At 39.5% G+C, this 16,449-nt stretch overlaps 1 protein-coding gene across 1 annotated transcript in view; it reads left to right on the top strand.

Annotated features, from left to right (window-relative positions):
• Positions 1-12,599, top strand: part of lmbrd1 (LMBR1 domain containing 1) — a 50,768-nt gene extending 38,169 nt beyond the window's left edge. Inside the window, exons 15-16 of the mRNA XM_020603047.1 lie at positions 10,626-10,717; positions 11,101-12,599. Coding sequence (XP_020458703.1) covers positions 10,626-10,717; positions 11,101-11,211 — 203 coding nt within the window. The 3' untranslated portion in view covers positions 11,212-12,599. The remainder of the gene's footprint in view (positions 1-10,625; positions 10,718-11,100) is intronic.
• The last annotated feature ends 3,850 nt before the right edge of the window (positions 12,600-16,449 follow it).

The following is a 16,449-nucleotide window of genomic DNA, read 5'->3' as shown; positions in this document are numbered from 1 at the left end:
GCTTCAAATTGATGTCAGGTGTGACACACCCCCAGACCAGCCAGCACAAAGTGACCCAATTTTCTCACAATATTTTAACCCACCACATTACACTACAAAACCAAAAGCACACATACAGTATCTGTATATACACTCTTAAAAAGTGCCAGATACTATTGTAATTGCCCTTATTGTCCAACCATGCAAAATGTTTTTTTCAGATTATATACAAATTTTGACCATTAAATAGACCTTAATAAAGATCATATCCTATACAAAGCTCAACTTCATAGCACATTGTTATCAAGCATAGACCTCAACTTACAGAAAAGGTCTGTCAAACTAATTTAGTCCATGCTGAAAAAGTGTGTTTAATGTATAAATCCAGTTAGTGTTGCTTTCGTCAACGCAAATTATGACTAAATATCGTCATCAATGAACCTTTATCACGTGACGAAAATGAGATGACATGCAACATACAGTGGTGTGAAAAAGTGTTTGCCCCCTTACTGATTTCTTATCTTTTTTGCATGTTTGTCACACTGTAATGTTTCAGATCGTCAAACAAATTTATATATTAGTCAAAGATAACACAAGTAAACACATCATGCAGTTTTTAAATGAAGGTTTTTATTATTAAGGGAAAACAAAATCCAAAACTATATAGCCCTGTGTGAACAAGTGTTTGCCCCCCTGTCAAAACACTGGTTTATCGCACCTGAGTTCAATTTCTCTAGCCACACCCAGGCCTGATTACTGCCACACCTGTTCGCAATCAAGAAATCACTTAAATAGGACCTGCCTGACAAAGTGAAGTAGACCAAAAGATCCTCAAAAGCTAGACATCATGCCGAGATCCAAAGAAATTCAAAACCAAATGAGAAAGAGAATAATTGAGCTCTATCAGTTTGGAAAAGGTTATAAAGCCATTTCTAAAGCTTTGGGACTGCAGCGAACCACAGTGAGAGCCATTATCCACAAATGGCGAAAACATGGAACAGTGGAGAACCTTCCCAGGAGTGGCCGGCCGACCAAAATTACCCCAAGAGCGCAGCGACAACTCATCCAAGAGGTCACAAAAGACCCCACAACAACATCCAAAGAACTGCAGGCCTCACTTGCCTCAGTTAAGGTGAGTGTTCATGACTCCACCATAAGAAAGAGACTGGGCAAAAATGGTTTGCATGGCAGAGTTCCAAGACGAAAACCACTGCTGAGCAAAAAGAACATAAAGGCTCGTCTCAGTTTTGCCAGAAAACATCTTGATGATCCCCAAGACTTTTGGGATAATACTCTGTGGACAGACGAGACAAAAGTTGAACTTTTTGGAAGGTGTGTGTCCCATTATGTGTGGCGTAAAAGTAACACCGCATTTCAGAAAAAGAACATCATACCAACAGTAAAATATGGTGGTGGTAGTGTGATGGTCTGGGGCTGTTTTGCTGCTTCAGGCCCTGGAAGACATGCTGTGATAAGTGGAACCATGAATTCTGCTGTGTACCAAAATATCCTGGAGGAGAATGTCCGGCCATCCGTTTGTGACCTCAAGCTGAAGCGAACTTGGGTTCTGCAGCAGGACAATGATCCAAAGCACACCAGCAAGTCCACTTCTGAATGGCTGAAGAAAAACAAAATGAAGACTTTGGAGTGGCCTAGTCAAAGTCCTGACCTGAATCCAATTGAGATGCTGTGGCATGACCTTAAAAAGGCAGTTCATGCCCGAAAACCTTCCAATGTGGCTGACTTACAACAATTCTGCCAAGATGAGTGGGCCAAAATTCCTCCACAGCGCTGTGGAAGACTCATGGCAAGTTATCGAAAACGCTTGATTGCAGTTGTTGCTGCTAAGGGTGGCCCAACCAGTTATTAGGTTTAGGGGGCAAACACTTGTTCACACAGGGCTCTATAGTTTTGGATTTTGTTTTCCCTTAATAATAAAAACCTTCATTTAAAACCTGCATGATGTGTTTACTTGTGTTATCTTTGACTAATATATAAATTTGTTTGACGATCTGAAACATTACAGTGTGACAAACATGCAAAAAGATAAGAAATCAGTAAGGGGGCAAACACTTTTTCACACCACTGTAAATGCTGGTCATGTGATGATGACTATAATTAAATGTATACTGCAATATTGTTGATGAAAAAAACGAGACTAAATGTGGTTTACAAAATATAAACTATGCCTGTCTCTTCATTTGCGTTGACCAAAAGGAGACAAAACGAAATGTTATAACGTTATTTCGTCTCATTAGGTCACCTTATTATTATTTTGCAGTATTTCTGTTTCCTGTGTGTCGCTTCAGAGGCCGCATGAGGTTGCACTGCGCAGACGCAGGCAACGTCACTTCCTTAAGCCCCATTCGCGGAATTGTTTAGAAGACCACAAGAAACAAAGTTAAGTCTGACACAGAGAAAGGGACTGATGGCTGGCCAGCCAGGGTTCGTCTTTGGGGGGAAAAGAAGAAACGACATTTGGAAGAACTTTAATTACATAGAAAAGAAAACGGAATGTGTTGTGGAAAAAGATGGGGGGGAAATGCGGCCACAAAATCACGCAAAATGTGTATTGGATGTTTTCTTGAGTCTGTAAGGTAACAGTAATATAATAAGATAACCTTGTTTGAAATGGGTTTGGCTAAAAGAAAATTTTGGTTTTGTCTATACTACTAGGTACTTATACTATATTGACTGGGTTAAATAGAATTGCATTACTAAAAAGAGACAAATACAATTTTCATTGACTAAAACTAGAGAAAATGTCATCAGTTTTCGTCGACTAGATGAAAATAATCATGGATAATTCTGACTTAAATAAGACTAAAATGCTCAGACTTTTAGCTAACTGAAACTTGACTAAAAAGAGTATGAATGTGACTAAAACTAAGAAAAGCTAAAATGACAGCTTCATACAAAAACTAGACTAAAACTAAAAGTAAACCAGGCTGCCAAAAACAACTGTAAATCCAGTATGCCTCCGTTTGGAGAAGCTTCTTCTCTTGATCTTTACCCCTTAGAAATGGCTGCTGTTTCAATGGCACTGTATCTTATAGGACTAATACTCTGTCCTACGTTGTTAAAATGTGCTGCCACTGGACTTCTTGGATCTAAACCTCTGATACTAGATCAGTCTCGCTAATGTGTGTGCGTAAAGGGCGCGAGGTTTTGCCAACATAGGCAAACCCACAAGGACACTTTATCAAACAGACTGCATGTGTAGTGCTGCAGGTAATCACACCATGGATTTTGATATTATGACCTGTGTGAGGGTTATTAAATGACCTGCAGCGGTGGGTGTAAATGCACCGAGTGTAATTGCCACATTTATAGTTGCGTACCATCTCTGAGGATGGGGAGAGAAAAGGGAGCAGAACTAATAGGCATTTAGCACTCTCCAGCTCTGATCTACTACAGGACCCATGGTGCCAGCATCACTAGAACAATAGCCCGCAATATTTCTACTCTCCTTTTGACTAGATCAGGGAAATGGATCCTATTTTGCCATCTTGGAATTGCATCCTGCTTTCATAACAGCCACTGTACCACCTACCATGAGGAGGAGGAAGTGTCAAGAAGAGACGACACATACAATTAAGAGGGAATACAATCAGAAGCTTATTTGTTGTACTGTAGAAAGTCATTGGTGAAAGATGTCATTTGTGTGGTGAAAGACTGCAACTCTTTCTTTCCTAATTTACATAAAGCAGCTTTTTTTCCAAAGAAGAAAGTACTTCAGTAGCCCTGGGAATGGAATAAGTTGCTACGTGCCAGTCAAGTAATCAACCAGCACAGTCGGTCTGAACAATTGCAGCCTGGAAAGTCATGATGTCATGATGATGAAACAGAGCCAGTGTTAAAGGAAACAGCTGAAAAGATGTTAGAAATTGACACTCAGTCTCTAAATTTTAGGCTCCTGTCTATGGATGTGAAAAATAAAAATGTGAATGTATAGTAGTAGAGAATGGCATCAACCTTAGAACAGGCCCTGGAAGGGCATCAGTGTGTAATAACCATTAGCGTGACACTGGATCAAAAGGCCGCTAAGGCAAAAGAGGGTAGAAATCACACTGGTGACTAACCGGCCATAGTCACAGTGGTATTGACATCTTGGTGAGCAGGTGCTTAATGCTAGCTCTCTATTATCTACACCAAGGTCATAATCGCATATTTACTCATTTATTCACCATGATGGAAATGAATCAATAGGAATTGGTTGCATTGCTCCAGATAACCTGGACCCTAAAGTTTTTCTCAGCATGTAATTTAACACAGGAAATAAAGTTCTACTGTCAGAACCTCTGCACAGTGGTAATGCTGCTTCCCTTCTTATTTTAGCTGCTGACAGGAGGAAAGTTTCATCTTGGTACACTTAATTTTATATCCATACTTTCTCAAGCGGTTGGCACAGACTTGAACCAAAATCTCTAAAGTTTGATTTTAGTGTATAAAATAAAAATTGCTTTAATGTAGTTGTACTTAACACCTTATCGAATGATATGATCTACATTTTTGTCTGCTTGTTCCTTTACCCTTTACCCAAAAATGACCTGTCCTGTCTGTTTATTGCAGTCATGTTTACGCCTCCATCATTAAATCAACAACACCTATTATTAGTTACATTACTTCCCTTGATAGTTTAACCAGTGATATTAATGATATTCTACCCTTCAGCGCACTCCTGAGTGTTTCTTCTTCTTTTTTTTAAATTTCACACTTGATATCAGTAAATAGATCACCAATTTTGACACCGAAGCTCAATTTAGCTGAGTCAGTTGAATTCACACCAAAATCTATGTGCTGATCATGGCAATTTGTTGCATAAAAAAGCCACTAAGCTTCCATAATGTATTATTATAACCAACATTTCAACTACTACTAGTGTTTCTCAACAGATACCGAGAATGCTGGCCTCAGACAGCTTTATGTGCACACACATTTCTGCGAAATATCAAAAGACAAACTGCAATACTATACCTTGTAGAATAGTTAAAAAAAATATTCAAATACATCAACAACCCAGATCTTAGAAGAGCATTCACAAAATTAGGCTACATTTTGATTAAAATACATGCCTACATTTCCTTACTCATTACAAAATTACATAGCTAAGAGCCCAAGCAGTTTATTTACCAATGAATATGGTTCCCTGTGGTTTATTGCTCTTTTTTCCACCTTTAAAGTCAACAGTATCAGAGGCAAAATAATGAACCTTATGGGATAAGACCACTCAAGCCCCCATCTTTCTGTATAATATCTTGCTGCATGTTTAACCTGATTTTTAACTATAATCAGAAGTCTAGCTTGGAAGACATATCACATTATTGCTAAATGAATCCCACTGATAAAACTTCTAATACAGAGGAGTATTTTCACATTATGGACTGCTGTTTGTTTCCTAGCAACTTGCCAGTTTCCACAGCACTGTTTTAAAGAGCTTCGAGGGGAAGATGGCTGTAATTTTGTGTTGCCTCTGAGATGTCAGATGCCCAAGTAATCTTTTTTAACAGGAGACTCCCTCAACCCCAACACAAATTTATACTAATTTTCTTTTCATCAAGGAAGATGCTTTTGGTGAACATTCATCACCAACACTAATATGTGATGCCAGAGATTTGAAAATAGTTCTGTTGAGCACATCCGCATCCTCAAAGGACATTGGAATGAAAGTGCTCTGTTTAGATGGAGAAAAGGTAAAAGCATACAGTATGAAAACACGAGTGCTTGCTGATAAAGAGGCTTTCACAGAGAGCACCATGTGCGGGTGTGTATGCGCAGGGTTTTATGCATGGGGTTGTGTTTGAATGCAGGGATGAAAGTTATACATAATGCATCATGCTACACAAGGCAGCACTCACCCAGCTATCATGAGTTAAGGTGAAATTACCTGCACTCACATACTGACCCCTGCTCTTATTAGACAGTGGTAATGATTTCAAGGTGAAGCGGGTCAGTGATGTATATGGTAATATATTTAGGCAGACCACTGTTGCGAACCATCTGTAAGTCCTTCTCAGTGCCCTGCAATTCAGGGGAGCAGCTGGAGAGCTACAGATGGCTGAGGTACTGGAGGAAACAAGTGGGGTCATGGGATGAAGATAGACTTGCTTCTTCTATTATCTGTTGATCCTGGTGAAGTAAAAGCTGATTGTTGGTACACTTTCAGGGTCCCCTTGGGTCCGCTTGGTCTAATCTTTATTATTGATGAAACGGCCCAGACCTAGATTTTTCTTAAAAAAAAAATCAACACTCTGGAATAGGAAGGTTTCAAAAATACTAGCAGTACTGAATAACTTCTGACGTACACTGAGTTATGGCTAGGTATAGCTTACTACAAGTCTGATTGCACTGTTCATGGGGCTTAAGTCGGGGCGAAGAGCTGTGTAAGAAACAGTGTGATAGGAGCAGATCAGCAGGGTTAGCTTTTAAGCTCCAGATGGCTCTCTAACATAGCCAGACAGTGCATTTCGTCTTCAGTTTTGCTCTGTGGACTCTCATTTTCACTGTTTTCTGTTAATATTATATAAGCCTGATTAGTAGTGTATAGAAATAGTTGTCCTTTTTATTGCTTCAGGGTGCTCAGCTAATTAATACGTGGTCTTAAAGGAAGCATTATTTTTCTTCCTGTTTCCCCACACACACACACACAAAAATTATAAAAAATTGGAGTACTGAGTGTAGACCCAGGCTTCATGCGCATATCATTGGCACTTTGCACATTTGACGTCGTCAGCATTGTCCATGGCTGCCAATACCCATTCATGCACATAAAGGGGAATGATTCAGCTTAATAATTCTTCTATTATTCCTGCAGTCTAGGCCAGCCAGATCAATAGCAGCATCAGTTCTGTCAAAAACTGGAGCACCAAGACTCAAAGTCACCAGCAAAAAGCAAAAACTGCTGCACAAACAAAGCAAGCAGTTGGATTTTTTAAGCAATAAGTGGTTCTCTTTCTTAAGGTTTTTGGTTTTGAGTTGTTTTTATTAATGGTCATGTGCTCAGTCAATGCTGAGTGACCTGTCCTTGTGCTTAGCAACAAAATGTCATTTGAGGAATGCTACAGAATAGAGTTTTCAAACATGATCCCTCATAATGGCAGCAATAGAGGTCAGAGTCAGATTCAAATTGGTTGATTAAATGGCTAATTGGTGTATAACTGTAATACTCCATTTTATTTTTATTTTCTCCTCACTATATGTACACTCAGGCTTTCATCCATGTATTGTGGCTAAATAAAACAAAAACACAGTGTTAAAATTTGATAATTTTTTGCTAGTGGACTCTTCTATATCGTTTAAGGCAAGGACATTGCAGGTAAACTGACAGACAGCTGCCCACCAAGACCCAGGGTCTGTGAGGTTTCTTCCATTTAAGGGACTTCCTCTCCACTGTTGCCAGGTGCTTGGTCAAGGGGAATTTGTTGGGCTTTTCTCTATTATACTGTAAGGGGAGAGACGCACCAAGCCAGTGAGTAGCAGCCACATAGGTTGACTATTTCTTCATCTCACGTCGCCTTTGTCTGGGCCAGTCGTGTTGAAAAGGTGGCATTTAAACACACTGCACAAGCTGCAGCCAGCGGCCAGCTAGCACGTACGTCCTCTGCCTGCATGGGAGAAATAACTCTCCCTGCCAGCAGGTGGTGGTATATGTATTTGCCATTCGGAAAGGGAAAGAAGAAGAGCTAGAGCGCCCACGTGTAAGCTATAAGCAAATCACCTTTTGTTCAAAACAGCTGCTGTTTATAGCTGCTTCTAATCGAATATCTGATCATTTATGACAAGAAGTTGTAAATGGCACTGCTGTTGTCTGCTCTTGGACTACGTTCACACTGCAGGTCTTAATGCTCAGATCGGATTTTTTGCCGAAATCCGTTTTTTTTGCACTGTTGTTCACACTGTCATTTAAATGCGACTGCCATCTGTCTGTGTGAACGGTATACGGCCCTGAGGTGACCCGCACGCGCAGAAGAGGACGTGACATCAGACGCAGCGTACTGTGTTTGCGAAAATAAAAATGGATGCGGCTCGTGATAGCATGTGCGTAGCAATGTACCAGTTAATGTGCAATCGAAATAAAGAAAGAATAATAAGAAGAATATCAAGAAGAAGGAGAGCACAAATATTGCTTATGGCCTCACCTCCTCCAGCGCAGAATTGTGACGTCCGTTCAGACTGAAGTTGCATTGCAAAACATCGGATATGTATCCGATTTAGGACCACATATGAAAGTGGCCTGGGCCGGATTTGAAAAAATCTGATTTGTGCTGTTCACACTGTCATAAGGAAATTGGATATGGGTCACATTTGGGCAAAAAGATCGGATTTGAGCCACTTCAGCCTGCAGTGTGAACGTGGCCTTGGTCTTTTGGTTGTGGATGAAGAAATGAGATTGTGGAGGCGAAACATATGCAGAAGCGCCAGAACGTTTACTGAAAGTCTGAGCACAGTGAAGTCATTACAGCGCTGGGATCAGAGAGACAGAGCTCCCACAGCAGATCCGACTTCTCTGAACCCCAAATTAAGTTCTTACAATACATTTTATCTTTTTGGGCTGCTCCGCCCTGGACAGGGGTGCAACCTTCAATAGTTTGTGATCCTATTGGTCATTTGGGGTGAGCCGGAGCTCACACTTCCATGTTGAAATATGGTAAATCTAGGTGTGTGTGTGTGTGTGTGTGTGTGTGTGTGTGTGTGTGTGTGTGTCTGTCTCTGACACCCTGATCTCGATCTCGAGGTGCACTCATCAATGGGTGGCCTGAGTTGCAGGCCCCCTGTGTGTGTGGTGCCAATAAGTATGTTAAACTGGCCAGGTGGTCATCTCAGGTTGTAGCCCCCGACCTCTGCAGGACATCCCAAGACAAAGCAAAGCTTGGGATATGCTAAGTGGGTCGAGGTGTGTGTGTAAAACAAGCTTTTGCTAAAATGTAAATAGGCTATCTGGTCACAAAGAGATACAGACATCTAGTCTCTACACAGAAGTTACAGCATTCAAAGTAGGCAGATTCTGCTTCATTACAATTGTAAGATATATAAGTAAGGGAAACAAATGTATTAAAAATAATCAAAGCTCCGTGGTTCTGGACAATCAATGCAGCTGTAATATGTATAAACAAGGAAAATAAAGTTATGAAAGGTAACTAAAGGGAATTAGAGTTATGAGAAGTAACTAAAGCTTATAAAGTAACTAGAGTCTATAAGACTCAAATGTTATACCACTAAACAGGTGAAATCGTGGATACTACAGAGACAGGCTCAAGGGGCTTTCCCAAACATTTCTCTTCTTGATTCGCTTAGCTGAACAGCCAATTAGTGTGGTCTGTCTCGCAGGTGAGACCCAACCCAGATTCAACATAACGAATTGGCCGAATAGCTGTGGATAGGGTCTAATTAGTGCCAATGGCGTGGGTCACAGAGGGAAGACGAGCCCCGACAGATGGTTACCGATGGCCAACCGTTGGCTTGGTGTGTCACGGGCCTAAGGTCTAGACCTTACTATGTACAGTGCTCTGAGAATATTGTCGTTGTGAATTGGCACTATACAAATAAAACTGAATTCAACTGAATTCAGGATATTGTCTTAACTGGTTTATTTATGGCTGCGGCTGTTTTTAGTTGTAGGACTGCAAAGGCTTCACAAAATAGTCTGGAAAGTCTGACAAGCTCCTGAGTGACGTTGCATTACTTTACCTCATCAGGTCAAAGATTAAAGTGTTTATTTGTCATATGCACAGTTAGGAAACGTGTTTCCCTGTACAATGAAATTCTCCTCTTTGCTGTCCACATGAATGCCACATAATACAAGTGAAATATAAGGTAGATGAGCAATAACACAAATCTAACTAGGCAGTAAAATCACAAATGAGTATAAATACTCAGCAGTGGGTTTGCAATAGTGCATGTGCAAAATGAGTATGTAAACTGTACAGATGGAATTACATGAGGTAGATCGTGAGTCAGCTGTTTAGAAATCTGATGGCAGAGGGAAAGAAAGAGTTTTTCAGTCTAGAGGTCGTGCATTTCACACTCCTGAGCCTCCGACCAGAGGGTAGGGGTATGAACAGTCCGTGCTGGGACAGAGAATCTGGGTTACATACATAACCCATGACCTAGGGTTCACTCTCTTCACAAATTGTTGGTGTCTTCTTGCATGTCTGTACTTTTACCTTTTGCCTTTTTAATGTCTAATACTCAATTAAATGCTACATCATTCCAGATTTATTTATTGGTTAAGCCATATTCACATTGACAGTGACATAGCTTTCCTCTTTTGAGAAGGTTGGTTGTCTTTTGTAGTTATAGTGACACGTTTACCTGAGGCACTGCTCCTAGTAGTAACCCCAGCCTGTTTTTGGCCTCATTTTATTGCACTCGTGCAGTTTTTTTCTGGATGATGGACAGAAAAATTAGTTATCCCAGTGGCCAGTTACCACTGTTGTGTATTTCGCATTGTACTGAACACTGTTTTTTGTGTGTGTGTGATTATTATTATTATTTTTTGCCTATCATGCATAAACCTTTCACCTGACAACAATAATAATAATAATAAAGCAGTGGAAACTAATTGCTATTCCACTTGGTTCCAGATAACATATTTTCTCTATGTGAAAACATGACTGGTGAAAAGGAAATAAATGTATGTCTTTCAGATCAGTGCACTGTGACAAGATCCTATGTTTTCCTCCACAAGTTCTGGTTCTTCAGCACCATGTACTACTTTGGTAATTGGGCATTTATTGTGGTAAGTCCAGTGATGTAAATAAAATGAGAGTTCAGTTTTTTTTTTGCTCATTATTTGGCAAATATGGTCAAAAACTGCATTTAGAGATTTTGTATCCTTTGTTCAGTAAGTCATTTACAACAACAACATATATAAAACATTTAATTTTGTTCAAAAGCATTTCAAGAATATTTTCTTCAGGGAAGAATGTGAAAGCAGGAGCATGTAATTTCATTTCTGCTCAGATAAAGGTTATTGGAAAATGATTTTTCAAGCCTCCATAAAGCTAATCTCCTCAGAAAAATATTTAATAACCTCTTTCCTAGGTGCTCTTGATGCATTCTATCGATCAAATGACCCTTGTGAAATATTTCCCTAATTTGTGCCTTGCTTATAATTTTTAGGCTTTCCTCATTGGTCTGGTGGTGTCCTGCTGCAGAGGGAAGAAGTCTGTGATTGAAGGAGAGGTGGAGGCCGACGACTCAGACATAAGTGATGATGAATATGTGCACTGAACACCAGTTTTCACTCAGTCAGGCTTGTAGATACCAACTATAACTTAAAGGGACTAGAAGGTACAAATTCTTTAACAAACACAACAACAACAAATAAATGACCATCACTAATTTCTCATACTTTAATTTATAGACTTTTAACAAGCTATTGCAGGGCTGTCTCGTAGATTCCAGTCTTGTTTTGAGTTGACACCTTGATGAGCCTGCTCAAACTGACATGTCTTTCTCAGTCAATAATACTGATGACTTTGGGTTTCTGGGAGTGTCCTCCAACTCAGTCCTACCTTGAGAATTCACTTCTCAACAGTTTGAAACTGACATAGGTTGGTCATTTTTCTACCGGAGGAGAGATGTACAGTAGTTACTGTAGCAGGAGAATCGAAATCATTTGCTGCTCCAAAACTTTCCAAAGCTTTTTGTGGGGACAGAGCTTAGACATAAAGTTGCATTTTACATTCTCTTAGCACTTTCTAGACCCTTTAAATAGTTACTTTATGATAGTGTTGACAGTTAACATACTATGAAAACAATTGAGACTTGTACAGTTTGCTAAAAAGCTAACTGGTATAAAAATAATGGTTTTTGAGTGTTAACAGCCGTAACATTCCCAACAATTATTTGTTGTCTGGGATTAAATATAGTACTAGTGGGTTTGGTGTGTTTTTCCCCTGTATTTAGTAATCTGTAGTCTCAGACCACTAATAAAGCAAATCTTTCTGTACATGCATACCCACACTGTGTGAAATGTAAAGGGCCAACTCTGGTTGTTGTGTTTTCAAGGTTTCAATTGCTACTGGTTTTTAATTAAATGGTTTCAACAGCTTTTTGCTCTCTATGTTGGAGGAGCATGATAAAAAATAAACAAAAAAAAACAAAAAGAACCACATCGATGTAATTTTCTTTACCAACAGCAGGCTGGAGTGATCGATTTTTTTCAAAGTATTTAACCATCTAAGCGTCAGAATTAATATAAAGGTTTGATTCATTGAGCACATTTACAGAAAATATGAATGCCTTTTGTCAAATATGGGAACCAAATGTTCGTGCCTCATGAATGTATAGTACTATGATGGGCACACACTACTGTACATACTACGCTAAATTAGCCTCACAGAAATCAGCTTCAGAAATTAGTGGAGTCAGCAGCTGGAGATGTGCTGAGGCACTGATGGCAGAAGCTGCATTCGCAGCTTTCACCCGTGACAGGTTGAAAGGAATACTGTTGTGGAAGTGGTGTCAATACTGAATGATGCATATAAAGAAAGAAAACCATTTTAAAAATGCCTCATATTTGCCCAGAAAATGCTGTTTTTCCTGTTTTCCAGAATGGCTAATATTGTAGTATTTGTGGCACAATTGTGTGGAATAAAGCAAGCTGCCATATGTTAGTTCTGTTACTGTTTTTAATCATGTTGTATTTGTATTACTACATATTGTTGTGCCATTGTTGGAGGTATATACATAAGTATGCATGTTATTGTCAGTGAATTACAAATGCTATCAGTCACTTCACTTGTTCAAAGCTTCAGAATTAGTCCTAATTTATAAAGCCGGGCTTTTTTTTTTTTAAACTAATGCAACCCCTCACCACACAAAACGTAGTTTGGGGAGCATTGCAGCCGCTGAGCCAGTTTGAGTCGAAACTAGTTCTTCCCTGCTGTCAAGTACACCATCCGAAATATCTGATCATTTCTTTGTTTGGTTTCTATTGAGTCTTGTGAAATATGTCTTTAATACCAAGTCTGTGAGGATGATAAAATAATTTAAAATGACCTTTTCTGTGCAACTATAACAAGAGGTGAGACAGAAATATGATCACACTGTGGTGAAGTTTTACAAAATGTATTAAGGAGCTGAGCAGTACATAACAGGAAATATGTGAGTGAGAAACTGTAATCTGCTGTTCAAGGCTCAGCTTTTGACACTTACATTTTAGAGTATAAAGGACATGTATCAAATGAAACTGACAGTTAAATATATCCATACTTGGAGTATCTACTCAGTGTTTACTTTGGATGGATTTGCATGAAATTGTATGTGCATGTCCAATTAGAGATGGTGGTGTGCATACCTTGTCATAACTATTGTGCAAGCCGTGTTTTTTGAGTTAAGCCATTTTGTGATGTGCCGCCCCCATATACACTAATAAACCATATGAGCCTTGAGCCAAAAACATGGAGTCCTAGAACTCCAACAAAGAAAATTGTGTGATCAACATGTCAGATCAGAGGATTTGTGATGTTCAGAGTGCAACTTTTCTTGTCGGCCCCCTTATTCGAAAGCCAGTTTTGTTTCATCTCTTCCTTCCTTCCTGTGTCACTTTTCAGGCTCCTCTTGTTTGTTTGGGAATAATGTACACATTTGAATGAATAACTGAATTAATTAGCTTGGGAAAATAAAGCATTTTACAGGGAGCCACAGTATTTGTAGTTGACTGAGGAGCATGCATAACAGATGCATTTGATTGTCACATTTTGTACAAATTGTGCCATTTGTATGAGTGAACATCACTGAAATTAATCATACATACATTAAAACCGAAGTTTTCAGAAATTTAAATGTATATAAATTGACAAAGTTTTTGTGTACGCACCGTTGCTGTAATCTTCAATTGACCGCCTTAGCCATCTGTTTCCGTGTATTAGAGTTGCAAGGATATTCCACGATGTAAGCAGACGAGATTTTAAAGTTGCTCGTTTATCCAGCAGCATGTCTGTAATACATGTACTTCACCAGGTGGGACAGATTCCCTATATAATGTAATTCCCAATATCTATGACTGGGGGTTGAAAGTCGCAGGCTGACGTGAACACTCAATGATGTGACGTGAACGCAGCACGACCGTAGAGAGTTGCCAAAGTTGTTACAATTCATGGAGGTGAACTTTTTGAGCCACAAACACAACACCGCTTTTCCTCTTTCATTATGTCCTCCACAACATTTGCTGGGATGGGTTCTGTGATCTTGGGGGACCCCAGGTCTTTCCTCAGGCTTTAACTCTTCTGACAAGCTCCTGATAGACCAACAGTTTGCCTTACCCCTCAGTCATGCCTCCAGGGAGGAGAGTGACGCAGAATCAAGGTGATTGTGTTGATTCACTGTTTACAGCCCTAAGCTACTTAGTCTCCCAGCTCTTATGGGCCCATGACACCTGTCACTCATTCTCAAATGAAGACTTGTCCAGCAGGCTTGTCACAATGTCCCAACAAATAATACAGCGTTCCATTTTCAGCCAGACAAGACATTTTGTCAACATTATAGCATCCACATTTTCATTATGAAATCTGGAATTTCTATATAAAAAAAACTTAATTCTAATACATAGATTTTTTAAATTAAATATCAGAGGTGTGGGGCAGCACAGTGGCGCGGTGGTTGCCTCACAGCAAGAAGGTTCCAGGGTCGAGCCCGGGCCAACCCAGGGCCTTTCTGTGCGGAGTTTGCATGTTCTCCCCGTGCTTGCGTGGGTTCTCTCCGGGTGCTCTGGCTTCCTCCCACAGTCCAAAGACATGCAGCTTAGGTTGATTGGTGTCTCTAAATTGCCCGTAGGAGTGATTGTGAGTGGTTGTTCATCTGTGTGTTTGCCCTGTGATGGACTGGCAACCTGTCCGGCGTGTACCTCGCCTCTCGCCCACAGCTGGCTGGGATTGGCTCCGTGACCCCATTTGGGACTAAGCGGTATAGAAAGTGGATGCATGGATGGATCAGAGGTGTGAAATATTAAAGTATCAAAAGTCATCATCATAATCTTAGTCTTATCAGTCATTAACTGCTACAAGATTAAGCTCAAGCAAGAGTTCACAGCCTGTGAAGTATGTATGTACATATTGAATGATTTTTGAAGTTTTTATTTTTGCATTTCATTGTGGACAATTAAACTAAAGGTGGCATAGAATGTATATAATAGCACTAATAAGCTTGGAGACTTGTTTGCAGATGGTGCCAATTAAAATATCTAGAGTGCAAAAATAAAGGTGGCAGTGGGTTTCCCCCGACACAATAGGAACTATTTTTCTTAGATCCTAGTACATAACCATAGAGAAAACCATAAACTGATCTGATCATTAAGTCTGTAGTGTTTTACTCACCCAAATGCCTTTAAAGCTTCGTTTTTGACAAGGGAAGATTATAATAATATCACAAAGAGCATTTTAGACAACATAAAATAGGCCTTTACATATTGTTTACTTGTACTTTAACGTTTTTCATGCTCACTAGCTGGTGAGCTACTTCACAACACATTATTCTGATAGTGACATTATTCCCCCATTAGTACTGATGAAGAACTTTGATCTCATACATACTGAATGCTTTTCATTTGAATACCATTAGGTCATATTAGTACATAAATTATCTCTGGAGACACTGGAAAGTGTCTGTTTTCATCTTTCTCTAAATGATATTCACTCGGTAGGGAAAAAAATATAAAAGGTTGTCAGCCATGCATTTAACAACTTGTGATAACCCTTGATGTTTTACGCACGACTTTGGTGGTTTGCATCTTGAAGTGTACAGTACACTCTGTACTTGTACCATGTGACAGTCTCTCAAACACAGCTGATTGGTGTTCAGAGTAAAAATGTTATTTTAGGCTGCCAGTGGTTTTTAAATAAAACAAATTCTCAGTAACATGCCTGTTATTTTACACTGACTAATAAACAGTGCTATGATGATGATGATACATGAAAACTGATGTCCCTAAACCAGGTATCCCTAAGGATGTAGTGAGACTGTTCCAGCAGTGGCAGGTTCAAAATATTTTTGTTGATTCAAAATAATACTCTGCCATCTCATAACCCCCCCATACCTAAAAATACAGGTCCAATATCACTCGTTTAAAATGTATCTTGTTTTATAAAGATAAACAGTCTTCCTTTACCATCAGTCTTTTTATGAAAAATATGAAACACGGAAAGAAACCAGTGGTGATATGACAATGTTTTTAAAGGCACTTCACTCAGGTGGGGGCTGGAACATGAATGAAAAACAAATCTCCCACTCAGCCTCCATCAGGCAGCAGTAATGAATATAATTAACCAACCTGGTCGTCTAAATGGCAAAGCTCTGTAAATTCAGATGTTAATGTCTAGACTGAGCTCTTTCTGTAATCAGTTTATATTGTGATGACATCAGAGAAACCTATTTGTTGTCTGCTTCCCACTTTCTCATCCTGTTGCCATTTTTCACTGATGGTGCAAGTCCAACAAACACCTACTCCTCCTCCTTCTCTTCCTCTTC

Source organism: Monopterus albus, unplaced genomic scaffold (assembly GCF_001952655.1).
Source record: "Monopterus albus unplaced genomic scaffold, M_albus_1.0 scaffold60.1, whole genome shotgun sequence".
Classification (NCBI taxonomy): Eukaryota; Metazoa; Chordata; class Actinopteri; order Synbranchiformes; family Synbranchidae; genus Monopterus; species Monopterus albus.
This window is presented reverse-complemented; position numbering and strand designations above follow the sequence as displayed.